Below are 17,381 nucleotides of genomic sequence, written 5' to 3'. Positions count from 1 at the left end.
GTGAATTGGAATTGCTTCTTGGAATCTGAAGTGAGAAGACTAACAAGTGTGAATAATTAACAGAAATATATTGGAAATCTGACTCTGTCTTAAATGCTGTATAGTTGAATAGTTTTGAGCTGTTTGTGCGGGGTTTGTGTTGCGGGGAGCCACATTGCAAAATATTCAATGTGCCTCAGATTTTAAGGAATAGCTGAGTCAGATCTGGCCAGGGCAGAGGGATTGATGCCTTTCTCCTTGATGGCTGTAGAGTTTATGATGTGCATTTGGTTCATCTCAGCACAGGTGCCAAGAGGCATCAGCCTGATAGATTCTTGAAACTTGTTTGTCAATCTAGCACTCCGAGGCCAGCTGCTATGAAGATATACTGTACTCCTTTTCCAATCTTGTGGCAACAATGGAATATAATGTGGATGAAAAGGGTAACTTTACTCTGTCTCTAGCCTTACCCTCTGTCTGGGAGTCCTGGGAGTGTTTCATGGAGATATTGTGGAGTGAGCTTTACTCTGTATTAAACCCATGCTACACGGGTTGACGAGAACAGTAGTGAGGACTTTTACTCTGTATCTAACCCCCCTGTAATGGGAGTGTTTGATGGGGATAGTGTGCAGGAAGCTTTCTTTTCTATCTAACCCTGTCCTGGCAGAGTTTAACACTTATATCCACTGATGCTAAATGAATACAGAGGCATCTATTGTACAATTCAGCCATTTAGTGACGGGCAGTGGGGATTGCACTGAAAGGAGCTCACCCAACAATTCTATGCATAAGCAGCGTAGGTGTGGTTTGACCTGGGCACCAGGATCGATGGATAGAATGGTCAAATAGCCATCTCCTATTCTGTCCCTTTGTCTTCTTTCTGATAAAAATAGAACAAGCTATTTCAGAGTAATTCAATCAAATATCAAATCAGCTTAAAGAGGAAAGGAAGGTATTTTCCTGTTTTGCAATAAAAACCCTCAGGCAAGCCTGGCTAGAATAATGATTAAATAACAAGATTTACAATGTGCTGTTCTGTGGAAGACCATGCTTTCAGGTTTGAACTTGGTTGCAGGACTAATAAAGTCTTATAGCAAATACCTTTGGTGACACCATACCGGGATTATTGTGTTCAGTTTTGGTTTCCTTGTCTCACATAGGATTTACTTGCCATAGACATGCAACAAATGTTATCAGATTGAGACTAGACTTGGTGGGAGGGCCCTATGAAGAAGGACCGAGGAGTTGGTCTTGGACTTTCTTGGATGAAGGAGAATGGCAGGTGATTTTGTGAAATCTTTTTTAAAAAATTGTTTCCATTCATTAATGGGCTCTGGGTCACTGTCAGACGCTAATGCCGACTTGCCCTTGAGAAGTTGATGGTGAGCTGTTTGAACTGTTGCAATCCTTGGGATGTTGGGAATTCCATAGAACATTAGGGACGGAGTTTTGAGGATTTTGAACCAGTGGCAATAAAGGAACAGCAATGTGTTTCCAAGTGAGTGGCTTGGAGAGGAACTTGGTGTTGGTGGTGTTCGCACGTATCTGCTGCTGCAGTCCTTTTGGGTGGTTCCAGATTTTGAGTGTACTGTGTGGAAAGCCTTGATAAGTTGTTGTGGTATGCCTTGTAGACACTGCTGAAGGCAGTTCATGTTGAAGCTTGTGGATAGCGAGTCAACCAAGCAGCTGCTTTTCCTGGATGGCAGTGAACTTTGATCATTGTTGGAGCTGCAGTCATCCAGGCAAACGAAGAATATGCCGTCAAACTGCTAAATTGTGCCTTTTAAATGGTGAACAGAAATGAGAAGACAGGAGGTGAGGAGCTGATTTCCTAGCTTCTGACTTGTTCTTTTAGCCACTATTTACATGGCTAGTCCAGTTCAGTTTTTGGCAATGATAACCTCAAGGTGTGGGACTCGCCAATGGCAATGCCCATGGATGGTGGATTCATTGATAGTAATCCCATTGAATGTCAAGGCACAATGGTTAGATTCTCTCTTGTTGGAGATGGTCATTGCCTGGTACTTGTGTAGTGATGTCACTTGCCACTTACCAGCATAAGACTGGATGTTGTGCGGTCTTCATGCATTTCAACTCAGACTGCTTCAGTAACTGAGGATTCATGAATGATGCTGAACGTTGTGCTATCATAAGCAAACATCCTACTTTAGAGCAATGTTGCCCCTAATTTCTCCAGCTGCTGCATGAATTTCTGAGGTGTTTGTACCAGACGTGAATGTGCTGACACATTAATCTGCATGCACAGACCTCCAGAATGCACAGCTTAGAGACAACGTTGCTTGTGATCTCATGATGGACGAAAGGTCATTGATGAAGCAGCTGAAGATTGTTGGGCCTGGGACACTACCTTGCAGAGATGTTCTGAAGCTGAGATGATTGATCTCCAACAACCACTATTATCTTCCTATGTGCCGGGTATGACTCTAACCAGCAGAGATCTTTACCCCAAATTTTCATTAACTGCAGTCTTGCTTGGGCTTCTTGATGCCATAGTCAATCAAATGCAGTCCAAATGTCAAATGCAATCACTCTGGACTCAGCCGTGGATTTCAGCTGTTTTGTCCAAGTTTGAACCAGCGTTTTAATAGGGTTGGGCAGGGGGGCCCTTGAGGAACACAAACTAAATGTCACTGAATTGTTGAGTCATTTGCAAGTACTGTTTGATAGCATTGTTGACGTCCCCTTCCGCCACCTTATTGATGATTGAGAGCAGACTGATGGGGCAGTAATTGGCTAGGTGGTGTTTGTCCTGTTTTTTTGTGCACAGGACATACTTGAGCAATCTTCCATACTGTCAGGTAAATGCCAGTGTTGCAGTTGCACTGGAACAGCTAGATCAGGAACTTGGCTAATTCTGATATTTCTCAGCTAATTCCGGAGTCTTCAGTACTATTATTAAACCAAGGTACACCTATTGAAGACAGAGAAGAAGAGAAATATTTTTTTCCCTAGAGTATGTTTAGTCTGGAATTCTGATCTCCAGTGAGCAGTGCAGGCTGAGCTAATGAATGTATTCAAGGCTAAACTAGATAGATTTTTGAATGATAAGTGGCTCAATCAAGACAGTAGAATGAGACACAAGTGGGAGAGTGAGGGAACGGAGGTGATCTTGGGACAGTGCAGACAAATACAGCAGAATACGTGCAAAGTAATTAAACAGTTCTTAGATCTAAGAAGGGTTGGATCGGCTGGGACTTTTTACACTGGAGTGTAGGAGATTGAGAGGCGAGCTTATAGAGGTTTATGAAATCATGAGGGGTGTAGAGTTAATGGTAGATGTCTTTTCTCTCGGATGGGGGATTTCAAGACTTGGGGGCACATTTTTAAGGTGAGAGGAGAGAGAGTTAAAAAAGACATGAGGGGCAAATTGTTTACACAGAGGGTGGTTCATGTGTGGAATGAACTTCCTGAGGAAGTGGGGGGATGTCGGCACGATTACAACATTTGGATAAGTTCATGAATAGGGAGAGGTTTGGAGGGATATGGGTTAGGAGCAGGCAGGTGGGACTGGTTTGAGATTATGTTCAGCATGAATTGGTTGGACCGAAGGGTCTGTTTCCATACTGGATGACTCTGTGATTCGATGTAAATGCATACCTTGTAAAGGAAGGGGCTTGTTAAGCGAATCCTGTTTGGTAGAAGTGTTAAAAGAAAACAGTTTGAGTCTGTGAGTAATCCACAGCCGTTCCTTCAGCTGTATGGCCTGAAAACTGTCAGGTGAACTGTATCCAAAACGCTGTGGAAATCAAAGGTTGGGGCTGGGAGGTGGTAGAGAGAGGAGAAAGAGGGCCTGGATGACAGCTATATTAGAAACAACAGCCGAGCGATCCGTCAGTGGATGCTGCTCTGCAACTCTCCCGTGGCACCCATTAGGCCAGACAATGATGGAATTGTATTCCCTGCAGCTTGACTGAGGGCCATCGGCAACTGGAGTTCCGGGGCAGTATGAGTAAGAACCCTGATAGCTCCTGCTGCTGGAGCTGCGAACTGCATTGAGGCTGCAGTTGTCCCTCAGCACCCATCATCATCAATACTGCAGTCCCCTTGCCATGTCAACTGAATGAGTGTAAATCACGTCAAACTGGAGCCTGTGTCCCAGCAATTTTAACATTCTCAAATCGCCCTGAAGCATGGTGTTTTTGGAAAATAAAGACAAGTGTTCTGCTGCATTTCAATCAATTCTTCATTCTGGTTTCGCCAAGAAGTTTCAACTGCTTCCTCCTACCCCCTCCCCACCCCAGCCACCACCGCTACTCATTCTTCTCTCTTCCCACTGTTGCTGGCTCATTGAGATTTATAGTTACCAGGCCTTCACCCTCTGTCGATCTCTCTCTCTCTCTCTCTCTCTCTCTCTCTCTCTCTCTCTCTCTTTCTCACTCACTCTGGCACCTTGTTTATACTTGGGAAGCTGTGAAACCAATTCAGTATCAAAGCATTGCATCCCAGTACTTTACCACAACTCTTCCACTCAACCGGAATTGAACCTCAGAATCCCAGGCAGATTTCCCAGTACCAGTGTTGCGGGAATGCAGCAGTGTAGTAGGATCTGTACATCAGAAACTTAAGTTATGATTCTCTCACAGACTGAGTCAGGCTATATGGACAGAGTGAGTAAAACTTATTACCTCACCTTGTGAAACATCATTCAATACTTGAAACCATTATATCCACTTGAGAGACTAAAGAATATTTTAATTCAGTCAGAAGAATACACTTTGCTTGGTGCAGTGCTCCTCAGTATTGACCCTCTGACAGTGCAGCACTCCCTCAGCACTGACCCTCCAACAGTGCGGTGACCCTCCAATAGTGCGGCACTCCCTCAGCACTGACCCTCCGACAGTGCGGCACTCCCTCAGCACTGACCCTTCAACAGTGCGGCACTCCCTCAGCATTGACCCTCCAACAGTGCATCATCTGCATATAAACCAACATTTTCCCAACTACCATCAGTTCTGAGGAAGGGTCAGTGCCTCAAAACATTAACTCTGATTTCTCTCCACAGATGCTGCCAGACCTGCTGAGATTTTCCAGCAATTTCTATTTTTGTCTCTGACAGTGTAGCTCTCCTTCAGTACAGACCCTCCAACAGAGCAGCACTTTATCAGTACTGACCTTTAATAATTCAGTGATAACTCAGTATTGAAGCCGAGTATTAGACCAGTTTGTGTTCAAGTCTGTGGGTGGGGCTCACAACTTCCTGATTCCGAGGCAAGACCAATACCCAGTAAGCCTCTGCCAGAGCTGGTAGATTCACATACAATGCTCACCACATTGCAGCAACATCATCTTTCACTGTTTGACTGATAGTAATCTAAATTTAATGATTACCCTTGGAACTGGGCCCCAGGAAGAGGCACTTTGAGACTTTAAACTTCTGAATAGATTCAGTAGTGTGGCCCCAAACAAATACTATTTCTGTGCAGCAGTCCAGAACTGGAGATTAAAAATAAGGTCATTGCTAATAAACATTTTTCCCTCATCTATTCTATCAGACCCCCACAATATTTCTGTGAACCTTTACTAACTATGTAGATGAGGTGTTGAATTTGCCTGCAACATTACGTTTTATCTGTTGCGGCCCGACTTACGTTTCTCCCTTAACATAAGAAATTGGAGGTGTATATTATGGTATTGAAATCCAACAGATATTTTTTATAACTAACCATTCTGTGCAAACATTACACTCCTATCTAAATCATATCTAAATGTCTGGGCTAATACTAAGCTCATAATTTACAATATAGGAGCATGCTTCCAGCATAGTGTATGCTTCAAATGATCTAAAGTAAGGTGTAGTATGAGATCTTTATACTCTCAAATGGCATGCTGTGATACAGTATTAATATCATGAGTCAGTCTCTTAAAGTCATAATGAATGTGAGGAAAGTCAGAAGTCACATGACACCAGGTTATAGTCTAGGAGAAAATGAGGACTGCAGATGCTGAAGATCAGTCGAGAGTGTGGTGCTGGGAAAGTACACCAGGTCAGGCAGCATTCGAGGAGGAGAATCGGCAGCATCCGAGGAGCAGGAGACTCCTCGGATGCTGCCTGACCTACTGTGTTTTTCCAACGCTAAGCTCTTGACCAGGTTATGTGTTTTTCCAACGCTAAGCTCTTGACCAGGTTATAGTCTGTTGGGTTTATTTGAAATCACAAGCTTTTGGATCACTGCTCCTTTGTCACATGAAGTCCTGACGAAGGAGCAGCGCTCTGAAAGCTTGTGATTTCAAATAAACCTGTTGGACTATAACCTGGTGTCGGGTGACTTCTGACCTTGTCTGCTCCAGTCCAACATAGACACCTCCACATCATGATTGTGAGGTGTAAGGCAACAGTACACTTCCCATCCCTCAAGTCTCTCCACATCAATATGAGATACTCTATTAAATCCAATCAGGACTACCAGAGAAAGCTTACTACCCAGAGACTGAGGGAGAATGTTGGACTCATTGCCACAGAGTGTGGTTGAGGACAGCAGCTGATGCATTTAAGGGAAAGCTACATCAACAAAAGAGAAAGAAATAGAAAAATAGGTTTTGATGGAATATGGTGGGAGGGATGTTGTGTGGGATGATACAAGCATGAAAACTGGTGCTGGATTAGGCCACTCTGCCCCTTTCTCCCTCCCTTTTATTCAAGAAGATTGTGGGCAATCTGACTGTGGCTTTAGCTCGATTTTTCTGTCTTTTCCCCGACCCCTTGGATTCTGATAGCAGTACAGTATCTGTCTAAGTCTGCTTTAAAACATTCAATGACCCCACCTCCACTACTCTGTGGGGAAGAGAATTTCTTGAACTAACAACTGTGAGAGAAATAATTTCTCCTGATCTCTGTCCTGGGGCTGAGTGGCCTCTTTCTCTGTTGTGTAATTCTGTGTAAAATGTTAAAGGAATGTTTAAGTCCATCTGTTCTCTCCAATTTAAGTCACTCACATTCTGGCAGAAAGGACTGGAGAAAGAAACACCACCCCACCCCTGTGTTTACCTCCAACAACAAATTGGTTCAGTAACAATGAAGGAGCCTGGTCACATACTACTTAATAAGATTTTGACTGGAGCACATGACAGACGAGGTCTGCCTGAAGTGACATGGATTAAACCCCCAGTGAACAAATCCCCCTGTCCCACTTTTTCTCTCTCTTGTCCAGTGACACCAGGCAACACATGCCTTTTCTTTTGTCTGTCTTTTATTCTATTTGTAGGCCCCTCCATCAATCACTGTCTTTCTGTTTCTCCCCCCACAAAAACCAGCTGTAAATGGTTCAAACTAACAGGCCTGTGTTAATTGGCTAAAACTTGATGAATGGGCCGGGCACGAATCTGACACAGGTGGTGTCTGCTCACATTTATTGGGTAGGTTTCTGGAGAGGCTGTAGGAACCTAATCAAATTTGGGGGGAAATTTGCTTTCTGCCTTAAGCAGGCCATATCGACCATTTAAAGACACAGCTGCCTCTTTGTCTGCACATGACTTGACTACACAGCACTCTTTTTCTGTCTCTCTATCCCTCTATTGACCATCAAGATGTATTGAGACATGACACTTATTATTGCCATTTTGCTCAGGGATGCTAGTTCTGAAGGTGTGAGGGGAAGAACATAAATGCCAGGGTAGACCAGTCGGTCAAAATGTTTCTTTGCTCTGGATTTTACAGAACTGGAATATGTCTTATATTCCAGTGAACAATAGCAGCAGTGTATATTATTACAAGATGCATTGTAGCACTGCATCAACACTCCTTAGACAGTACTTTCAAAAACCATGACTTCTAACATTTAGAAGGACAAGGGCAGCAGATATATGAAAACACCACCACCTGCAAGTTCCATTTCAAGCCACTCACCATCCGCACTTGGATATACATCACTGTTCCTTCAGTATCGCTGGCTCATAATCCTGAAACTCCATTCCTAACGGCATGGTGTGTCTAACCTCAGCACATGGACTGCAGTAGGATGGATGCTGAGAGGCTGTTTGACCTGTCTAGAGTGTTGAATTAAGGATATAGTCTCAGGCTGAGGGGGTAATCATTTAGGACTGATCTGGAGGGGAATCCCATCTCTCAAAAGGGCAGTGAATCTTTGAAATACTTCTCCCCAAAGAGTGTAGATACTCGGTTGGTGAGTTTTTCAAATCAAAGATCAATGGGTTTTTGGCCTTGGGGAAAATCAAGGAATATGGAGAATGGAGGGGGAAGTCCTCCCAGACTAGTTGAACAAACACCAATGTAAACAGCACTTATAATGAGTGCCAGATAACTCGCTTTTACAAAGTCCAGTAATCCTTTCCACAATTCTTGGTCTTTATAGAGGTCATTTTCCCATTTCAGTCTACAATCAAAAAATAGTCATTACTCTCTCCCATCTTCCCTACTTCTGTCGGTTCCTCCACTTACATGCCTCTGAAATACCTGTCTAATTCCAATTATCATCTGCAGCAAGTTCCCAAATCTTAATTGATCCGTCAAGGTAGTAGAGTGTTGTTTTTCGGACTGGAGGCCTGTGACCAGCAGTGTGATGCAAGGATCAGTGCTGTGTCCACTGCTGTTTGTTATTTATAAAAATGATTTGGATGTGAATATAGGAGAAATGGTTAGTAAATTTGCAGATGACACCAAAATAGGTGGTGTTATGAATAATGAAGAAGGTTACCTCAGAATGTAGCAAGACCTTGATCAGATGGGCCAAAGGGCTGAGGACATTTAATTCAGATAAATGTGAGGTGTTGCATTTTGGTAAGACAAGTTAGGGCAGGACTTGTACAGTTAATGGGAGTGTTGCTGAACAAAGAGACCTAGAGGTGCATAGTTCCTTGAAAGTAGATTAATAGTTAGACAGGCTAGTGAAGAAGGCATTTGGCATATTTACTTTCGTTGGTCAGTGTACTGAGTATAGGAGGTCACGTTGTGCTGTACAGGACATTGATTAGGCTACCTTTAGAATACTGCGCAAAATTCTGGTTTCCCTGATATAGGAACAATGTTGTTAAACTTAAGAGAATGCAGAAAAGATTTATAAGGATGTTGCTGGAATTAAAGGTTTGAGTTACAAGGAGAGGCTGAATAGGCTGGGGATATTTTCCACTGAGCGATGGAGGCTGAGGGTGACCTTATAGAGGTTTATAAAATCATGATGGGAATGGTAAGAGTGACTAACCAGGATCTTTTTCCAAGGGTAGGGGAGCCAAAACTAGAGGGCGTAGGGTTAAGGTGAGAGAGGAAAGATTTAAAAAGGACCTGAGAGGGAAACCGATGGGTGGTGCGTTTATGGACTGAGCTGCCAGAGGGAGTGATGGAGGCTGGTACAATTACAGCATTGAAAAGGCACCTGGATGGGTTTATGAATGGGAAAGGTTAGGAGGGATTTGGTCCAAATGCTGGCAAATGAAACTAGATCAGTTTAGGATATCTGGTCAGTGCGGGTGAGTTGTACCGAAGGGTCTGTTTCCGTGCTACATAGCTCTATGACTCTGATCAATGGCTGTGCCTGCATCGGCCTGGGCCCCAAGCTCTGGCATTCCCTCCTTAAATCTCTCCCTTCTTCTTTAAGATGCTCCTTAACACAGGTCTACAGGTCTTTCCAAAGTGACAATTGGGATCCTAATGAGCTGAGAATCTGGGATCTCAAGCTGTGGCTCTCTTTCTGTATTACAACAACTATGATCCAGCTGTAATAGGCCCCCATTCTCACAGCTTCTCTCCCCCTTCGCATCTTGATCTCTCTGAGGGACCACAGTCATTTTCTGACCTTAAAATGGAGTCACAGTGGGGGGAAGTGTTTGGGAAGGACTGCCTTAAAACCTGTTTCTTTGACCAAGCTTTTCATGATCTGTTATAATATCTTCTCTGTTTCAGCATCAAACTCGTTTAATAATCACTGTGGTGAAGTTTCTTGGTGCATTTTTCTATGTTAAAGATGCTGTGTAAATACAAATTTTTCTTTGTTGTACAATTCTGACAGTTATAGCTCCAGACACTCTAGGATGGAAATTAACTGCAGGCTCATGTTGAATGGGGTGAGATAGCAAAACTGGAAAGCCTGTAGCCTAGGGAGGGAGGGAGGAGTGGGAATGGAGAAAGGGAAGGGTACAGGAGAGTTGTGCTGAAGGTAGCCTTTTAAAGATTGATCGAGCTGCTAGGATTTCACTTGTCATGCCAGCACTCCCTGATTCTTTTCTACAGTAACGGTGATAGAGAGCAGTAAGACAATTCAGAATGAATTGCTACATTACTGGTGCAATAAGAAGAGGCAAAAGCCAATTTCTGCTTCCTTGCTTTTTGGTGACTGTCCCCCCCCCACAACCCCTCCCCCTAATCCCTGTATTGATCTTAGTAAAGTAATACATTGTATTTATGAGAATCAATATCTAGCTAACTTCACACTCTGAAACCTTTCATCAGACCCCAGGAGAAGACTAATAAAGTAAAATATGTCTTAGTGGTCCCAGCAATGGAGTGACCTCCTGTTACCTGCTCCTGCCTGACAACCTCGGAGCTGACACCTTTCCAGTCGGGGGTTATCACCTGAGGAATGAGCCATGGTTCAGTAAATAACATTCTCCACCCTCAGTCAGAGTGGTGTAAGTGCAAGTCTCCAAACTAAAACATCAGACTACTAACAACCTCAGTGCCAGTTGTGAGGGAGTGCTGCAATGTCTGAAGTGTCATTTTTCTAATCGGACCTTAATCAAAGGTCACCTCTGTGCCAAAGCTGAACAGGCCTCCACGGACATTGAAAATCCACAATTTGTCGGTGACTGCAGTGTCGTCCACTCTGCTCTACATTTGCAAAGCTCTCTCAAACTCTTCAATTCTGTGTACTAGAGATGAATTTGTCTTTGACCGTTCCCCCAATAAAATTCAAATCAGCTCGGAGCTGGTAAGCCAAATATTTTACCTTCTAAATATGTTGAAGGAGAGATTCGGGAATATATTGAACACTTCTCAGATCTTGATCTCAGTATTAAATAAACTACAGCAGCGAATGTTTAACAACAAAAGACCTCTTCAAGTCAAGAGATGTCCTAGTGTACAGCAGACACATCACACACCACACACTCTTGTGCTGCTAGACTATGTATCAACAACACAGATGAGCATTAGAAAAATTTCACCTGCAGTGCTATCACTACATTCTTTGAATTCACAGTAGGGCAGTCAACAAATTCTCATGTATTTGTAGCTATCTACACAAGCATTAAGACAAAATATTTCAAAGTCAACTTCAGTGGACTGGTCACTTTGAGGATTGCTGAAAGGTATCATCACACCAGATCTTATTTTCTCAACTCTCAGCACTCACCCTCCAACAGTCCGGCACTCCCTCAGCACTGATCCTCCGACAGTCCGGCGCTCCCTCAGTAATGACTCTCTGACAGTGCGGCATTCCCTCAGCACTGACCCACCAACAGTGTGGCGCTCCCTTAGCACTGACCCTCCGACAGTATGGCGTTCCCTCAGCACTGATCCTGCGACAGTGTGGCACTCCCTCAGCACTGACCCTCCGACAGTATGGCGTTCCCTCAGCACTGATCCTGCGACAGTGTGGCACTCCCTCAGCACTGACCCTCCGACAGTATGGCATTCCCTCAGCACTGATCCTGCAACAGTGAGGCACCCCCTCAGCACTGATCTCCTGACAGTGCAGCACTCCCTCAGTACTGCACTGATTTGTATCATTTTGGGTGATATGGTGAGGTGTCTGGCGTGACTTGAGCCCATGACATTTTAACTGAGGGTCAAAGCGCTGTCCCCTGAGCCATGACAACACCTGTAGCTACAGGAATAAGTGAGAACGGAGGTGAGGAGCTGGGGAGCTCCTTTATTCACAACTCCTGAATATAAATTATTTCTTCAGTGACTTCTTCACCTATCCTGATGTAGTGAGGGGTATGGGGGGTAATAGATGACTCCCCTTCCCCACTGGTCATGAGGCTGCATGTTACTATTACAAACAAAAATCTTACAAATCATCCTGACAGGCAATGAAAAGGCAAGTGAGTAAGAAGAGGATTCTATTCTCTGGTACATTTGCAAAGATTAAAGACTGACATTTATTTATCATAGTAATCCAATCAGGTTCCTATTATTCAACCATTTCAAGTTTTCCAAAATCCGATTTAGTGCACCCAGCCAGTCAGGGTGGAACAGAGTCACCCTGAGTCTGTATGTTTGTCCTTCTCATCCACTGAACACAGAAAATGTCAAGAGATTATTTTTTTTTAGTTATTAATCTCTGCATTAGAAGGTTGCGGCCAGTGGCTTTCTGCTTCGCGTACGTGTGCGCCCTCTCCCCACCCCACCTCGCCCCTCCCCATCGCGCCAACCACCACCCTGTGCTCGCTTTCGATCGCGTCGTCTTGGCAACACTGAGTGCGTGTCTCGGCAGACACCATGCTGTTTATCCGCATAACTGTGAGGGCAGGCTCACGAGATCCATACAAACTCAATTTAGCTCCTCCTGGGCACTGCTCCTTAATGAAATCTCTGATGGACTAATGGTTGCTGGTGCCTTTTGCGTGGGATGAAGACGGTATAACATCGTGTATACTTAGTGATAATTGTAGGGAGTGGTGGTGGGGGGAGGCAGGCTGTACGCTGGAAGAAGGATCGATTTTATATATGATTTCTTCCCTCTCTCATTCGCTCTTTACTTTTCTTTTTCTAAATGCAGCCATCCGAAGAAAGGAGAATGGTTGGGCAGATGAAGAGCACCCGCTAGTCTTCCTCTTCCTTGGATCGTCTGGAATTGGTAATTGTTAAATTGAATGACACTGAAACCATTTGCTGACTGGTGGAGAAAGCTCTGCTAATTAGTACCCAGCAACTACAATAAAAAAAGACAGATAAACAAGACGTGTTTAACCCCTTCATCACTACATACGTACTTCAGATGCAGAGCAAATGTTTCCACTTCCTTTATTCTTTCTTGAGATGAAAGACAAGTATTTGTGCCCATCCCTCCTGGCCCTTGGAAGGAGAGCCTTGCCTGGCCATTTCAGAGGGCTATTGAGAGTCAACCAAATTACAGGCAGAGGTCAATCACAAGGGGCCCATGAATGACACAGCACTAGTTCAGAAAGAGGCCATTTGGCCCACAGTGCCTGAGCAGGCACTTTGAGTGAAGAACATCAGAACTAGGAGCAGGAGTTGGCCATCTGGCCCTCCGCCATTCGCTAAGATCATGGCTGATCGTTTCGTGGACTCAGTTCCACTTACCCACCCTCTCACCATATCCCCTAATTCCTTTACTGTTCAAAAAATATCTATCTTAGCTTTAAAAACATTTACTGTAAAAAACCCATTGGAATCCCATTAGTTCTCACCCCATTTTCTTGTGAAATTTTCCTTATCAAATATTTATCCAATTCTACTTTGAAAATATTGCATCTGCTACCCTCTTGGACAGACATTACAATTCAGACATTACAATTTTTTTTATTATTCATGAGATGCGAGTGTCACAGGCTGGGCCAACATTTATTGGCTATTCCTAATTGCCGATGAGAAACTGGTGGTGAGCCACCACCTTCGACTGTACAGTCTATGTGCTGTAGGGATACCCACAATGCAATTTTCTTTAAAGAAAACAGTATAAGATAAAATTCTTAACCATACCTTCCTTTATTTTGCTAATTATCTTCAATCTGTATTCTCTGGTTCATGTCAACAGAAACTGTTTCTCCCCATTTGGTCTATTAAAACCCTTCCTGGCTTTGGATACCTTGACCAATTTTCTCCTCTACCTTCCCAGCTTCTCTAGTCATTCTACAGCAATATAATACTAATCCTGATAAATCCAGTCAGACAATTGAGAGAAATCTCTTGACCAAGAGAGTGGAATGCATGTGCACATTGCTACAATAGGAAATAGTTGAGGTGAATACCTGCAGTGCATTTGATGGGAAGGTAGACAAGAGAATGGAAGGAGAGTTGAGGAAGGTGAGATGAAGTAAACTGGGAGGAAGTCATGTTGGACATAAATAACATGTGGACTAAATTTCTGGGACAAAAAAGAGGAAATATGTTCTTTCTTTAAGAGTGAGGGGATGTCACTGTCAGGACAGATATTGTGCAGGAAATTCAGCAATGTCAACCTGAATCACTACGTCAATTGCAGACGCTCAGAGAAGTTGTGCTACACTATTGGCCTCTCCATGTTCATTCTACTAACCAATTGGCACTAACTATTTATTCCTTCTAAAGATATTGATATTTCTCTACTAATTTCTGCTGGGAGTGTACAATGGGAACAGTGTGGAGGAAGCTTTATTCTGTATCTAACCCCATGCTGACCCTGTCCTGGAAGTGTTTGATGATTCACAGTGTGGACGAATCTTTATTCTGTATCTAACCCCATGCTGTCCCTGTCCTCGGAGTGTTTGTTGGGGGACAGTGTGGAGGGAGCTTTACTCTGTATCTAACCACAGGCTGTCCCTGTCCTGGGAGTGTTTGATGATTCACAGTGTGGACGAATCTTTATTCTGTATCTAACCACAGGCTGTCCTTGTCCTGGGACTGTTTGATGAGAATTGTCCTGTCTGCTTGAATTAAAGTCTTCCAAAGGACCATCATGTTTCTGACATAGGAACTGAGATTGGTGAGGAATGCATCATCAGAGATTGACCTCTGAACATTTCCAGCAATTTGTAATTTTTAAAAAAGCTTCCTCATACTATCAATAGACAGGTATGATCCAGACCATTCAGCCTTTCCTGCATTTATTGATTCTTTGAAAGAGCTGTCCAAATTACTCCCAAACTTTACTCATTCTCTATAACCTTGAATATTGTCTATTTATAAATATATACATACTTTCATAATAATCTGAAGTGTTACTACAATAAAAAAATTTTTGTATCTGATTTTTAAAAATTATTTTTACTTCAAATCTGATAGCCCCATCCATTCCCCTTCACTTGTCCTTGTGTGCTTGTGCAGTTAGCTCATTAGTGACACACCTGGTCATTCAGCAAAATGCAACTATTGACTCCCACAAAGCATGATCAGACTGAAGTTAACCCCAGACCACATGAGACATTAGGACAGGTGATTAAATGGAGGTTTTAAGGAACCTCTTAAAGGGGTATAGGTGGAGAAAGCAGTTAATAAAGCATACTGTGTTCTCTGCTTTATTGATAGGAGTATGGAATACAAGAACTTGTATACGGCACTTAGACTTTGGAGAGGAGAAGGCTGAGAGATCTCATAGAAGTTTTCAAAATCATGAGGGAACTGGATAGTGTAGATGTGGAGTAACTATTCCTGCTCATAAAAGGAACAAGAACAAGAGGGACACAGATTTAAAGTGATTTGCAAAAGAAGCAGCAACGATGCAAGAAAGAAACTTTTTCACACTGAGAGTACTTAGGGTATTGGACTGACTGGACCTGTGGTGGAGACAATCGTGGCATTCAAGAGGGCATTGAGTAATTATTTAACTGAAAACAGGGATATGAGGGGAAAAGGCAGGAGAATGGCTCTTAGTCATTTTGCTCACTTGGAGACGTGATGGGCCAAATGGCCTCCTCCTGTGCCATATCAGGTTCTTTGATAAGAATTGAAAATCTAACATAATGTTAGATCGAGAGCCCATATCGGTCAGTAAGTAGTGGGGATAGAGAATCTACCATCTAGCTTCTGTTGATTCTAGACTGGGGCTGTGGAAGTGTTAATGAATTAAATTTTCAGCTTCTCACCATCGTGTGTGGGCTGTGTTTAAATCAACATAGAACATTACAGTGCAGTACAGGCCCTTCAGCTCTCGATGTTGCACCAACCTGTTAAACCAATCCGAAGCCCATCTAACCTACACTATTTCATTATCATCCACATATTTATCCAAAGATCATTTAAATGCCCTTAAAGCTGTCAAGTCTACTACTGTTGCAGGCAGGGCATTCCACGCCCTTACTACTCTGAGTAAAGAATTTACCTCTGACATCTGTCCTCTATCTATTACCCCTCAATTTAAAGCTATGTCCCCTCGTGCTAGCCAACACTATCCAAGGAAAAAGGCTCTCACTGTCCACCCTATCTAACCCTCTGATTATCTTGTATGTCTCTGTTAATCTTCTTCTCTCTGATGAAAACAGCCTCAAATTCCCTCAGCCTTTCCTCATAAGACCTTCCCTCCATACCAGGCAACATCCTGGTAAATCTCCTCTGCACCCTTTCCAAAGCTTCCACAGCCTTCCTATAATGCAGTGACCAGAACTGTACGCAATACTCCAAGTGTGGCCACACCAGAGTTTTGTACAGCTGCAACATGACCTCATGGCTGTGAAATTCATTCCCTCTACCAATAAAAGCTAACACACCATATGCCTTCTTAACAACCCTATCAACCTGGGTGGCAACTTTCAGGGATCTATATACATGGACACAGAGGTCTCTCTCTGCTCATCTGCACTACCAAGAATCTTAGAGGTCTCTCTCTGCTCATCTGCACTACCAAGAATCTTACCATTAACCCAGTACTCTGCATTCCCGTTACTCCTTCCAAAGTGAATCACCTCACGCTTTTTTGCATTAAACTCCATTTGCAACCTCTCAGCTCTGCAGCTTATCTATTCGGCAACTCCACTGACTTTAGTGTCATCTGCAAATTTATGAACCCATCCTTCTACGCCTTCGTCCATGTCATTTATAAAAATAGCCAACAGCTGTGGCCCCAAAACAGATCCTTGCAGTGGTTAGGAACATGGGACTGGGATATCATAGCATTTACAGAAACATGGTTCAGGGATGAACAGGATGGCAGCTACAGGAAGGACAGAAGGGGAAGTGGGGGGGTGGAAGAGAGTGGCATTTTTGATAAGGGTTGGCATTACAGCTGTACTGAGGGACGGTATTCCCGGAAATACGTCCAACGAGGTTATTTGGGTGGAACTGAGAAATAAGAAAGGGATGATCACCTTATTGGGATTGTATTATAGACCCCCTAATAGTCAGTGGAAAATTGAGAAACAAACTTGGAAGGAGATCTCAGTTATCTGTAAGAATAATAGGGTGGTTGTGGTAGGGGATTTTAACTTTCCAAACAGACTTGGACTGCCATAGTGTTAAGGGTTTAGATGGAGAGGAATTTGTTAATGTGTACAAGAAAATTTTCTGATTCAGTATGTGGATGTACCGACTAGAGAATGTGCAAAACTTGACTTACTCTTGGGAAATAAGGCAGGGCAGGTGACTGAGGTGTCAATGGGGGAGCACTTTGGGGCCAGCGACCATAATTCTATTAGATTTAAAATAATGATGGAAAAGGATAGACCAGATCTAAAAGTTGAAGGTCTAAATTAGAGAAAGGCCAGTTTTAACGGTATTAGGCAAGAACTTCCAAAAGCTGATTGGGGGCAGATGTTCACAGGTAAAGGGACGGCTG

The 17,381-nt window shown here is 43.3% G+C and overlaps 1 protein-coding gene across 1 annotated transcript in view; it reads left to right on the top strand.

Moving 5' to 3' along the window:
• Positions 1–17,381, top strand: part of clpb (caseinolytic mitochondrial matrix peptidase chaperone subunit B) — a 116,125-nt gene that overhangs the window by 76,735 nt on the left and 22,009 nt on the right. Inside the window, exon 8 of the mRNA XM_043686858.1 lies at positions 12,672–12,749. Within this exon, the coding sequence (XP_043542793.1) occupies positions 12,672–12,749 (78 nt within the window). The remainder of the gene's footprint in view (positions 1–12,671; positions 12,750–17,381) is intronic.

The sequence above is a fragment of the Chiloscyllium plagiosum genome, unplaced genomic scaffold (genome assembly GCF_004010195.1).
Source record: "Chiloscyllium plagiosum isolate BGI_BamShark_2017 unplaced genomic scaffold, ASM401019v2 scaf_56, whole genome shotgun sequence".
Taxonomy (NCBI): Eukaryota; Metazoa; Chordata; class Chondrichthyes; order Orectolobiformes; family Hemiscylliidae; genus Chiloscyllium; species Chiloscyllium plagiosum.
Note: the sequence above shows the minus strand (reverse complement) of the source record. Positions and strands in the feature narration are given on the sequence as shown.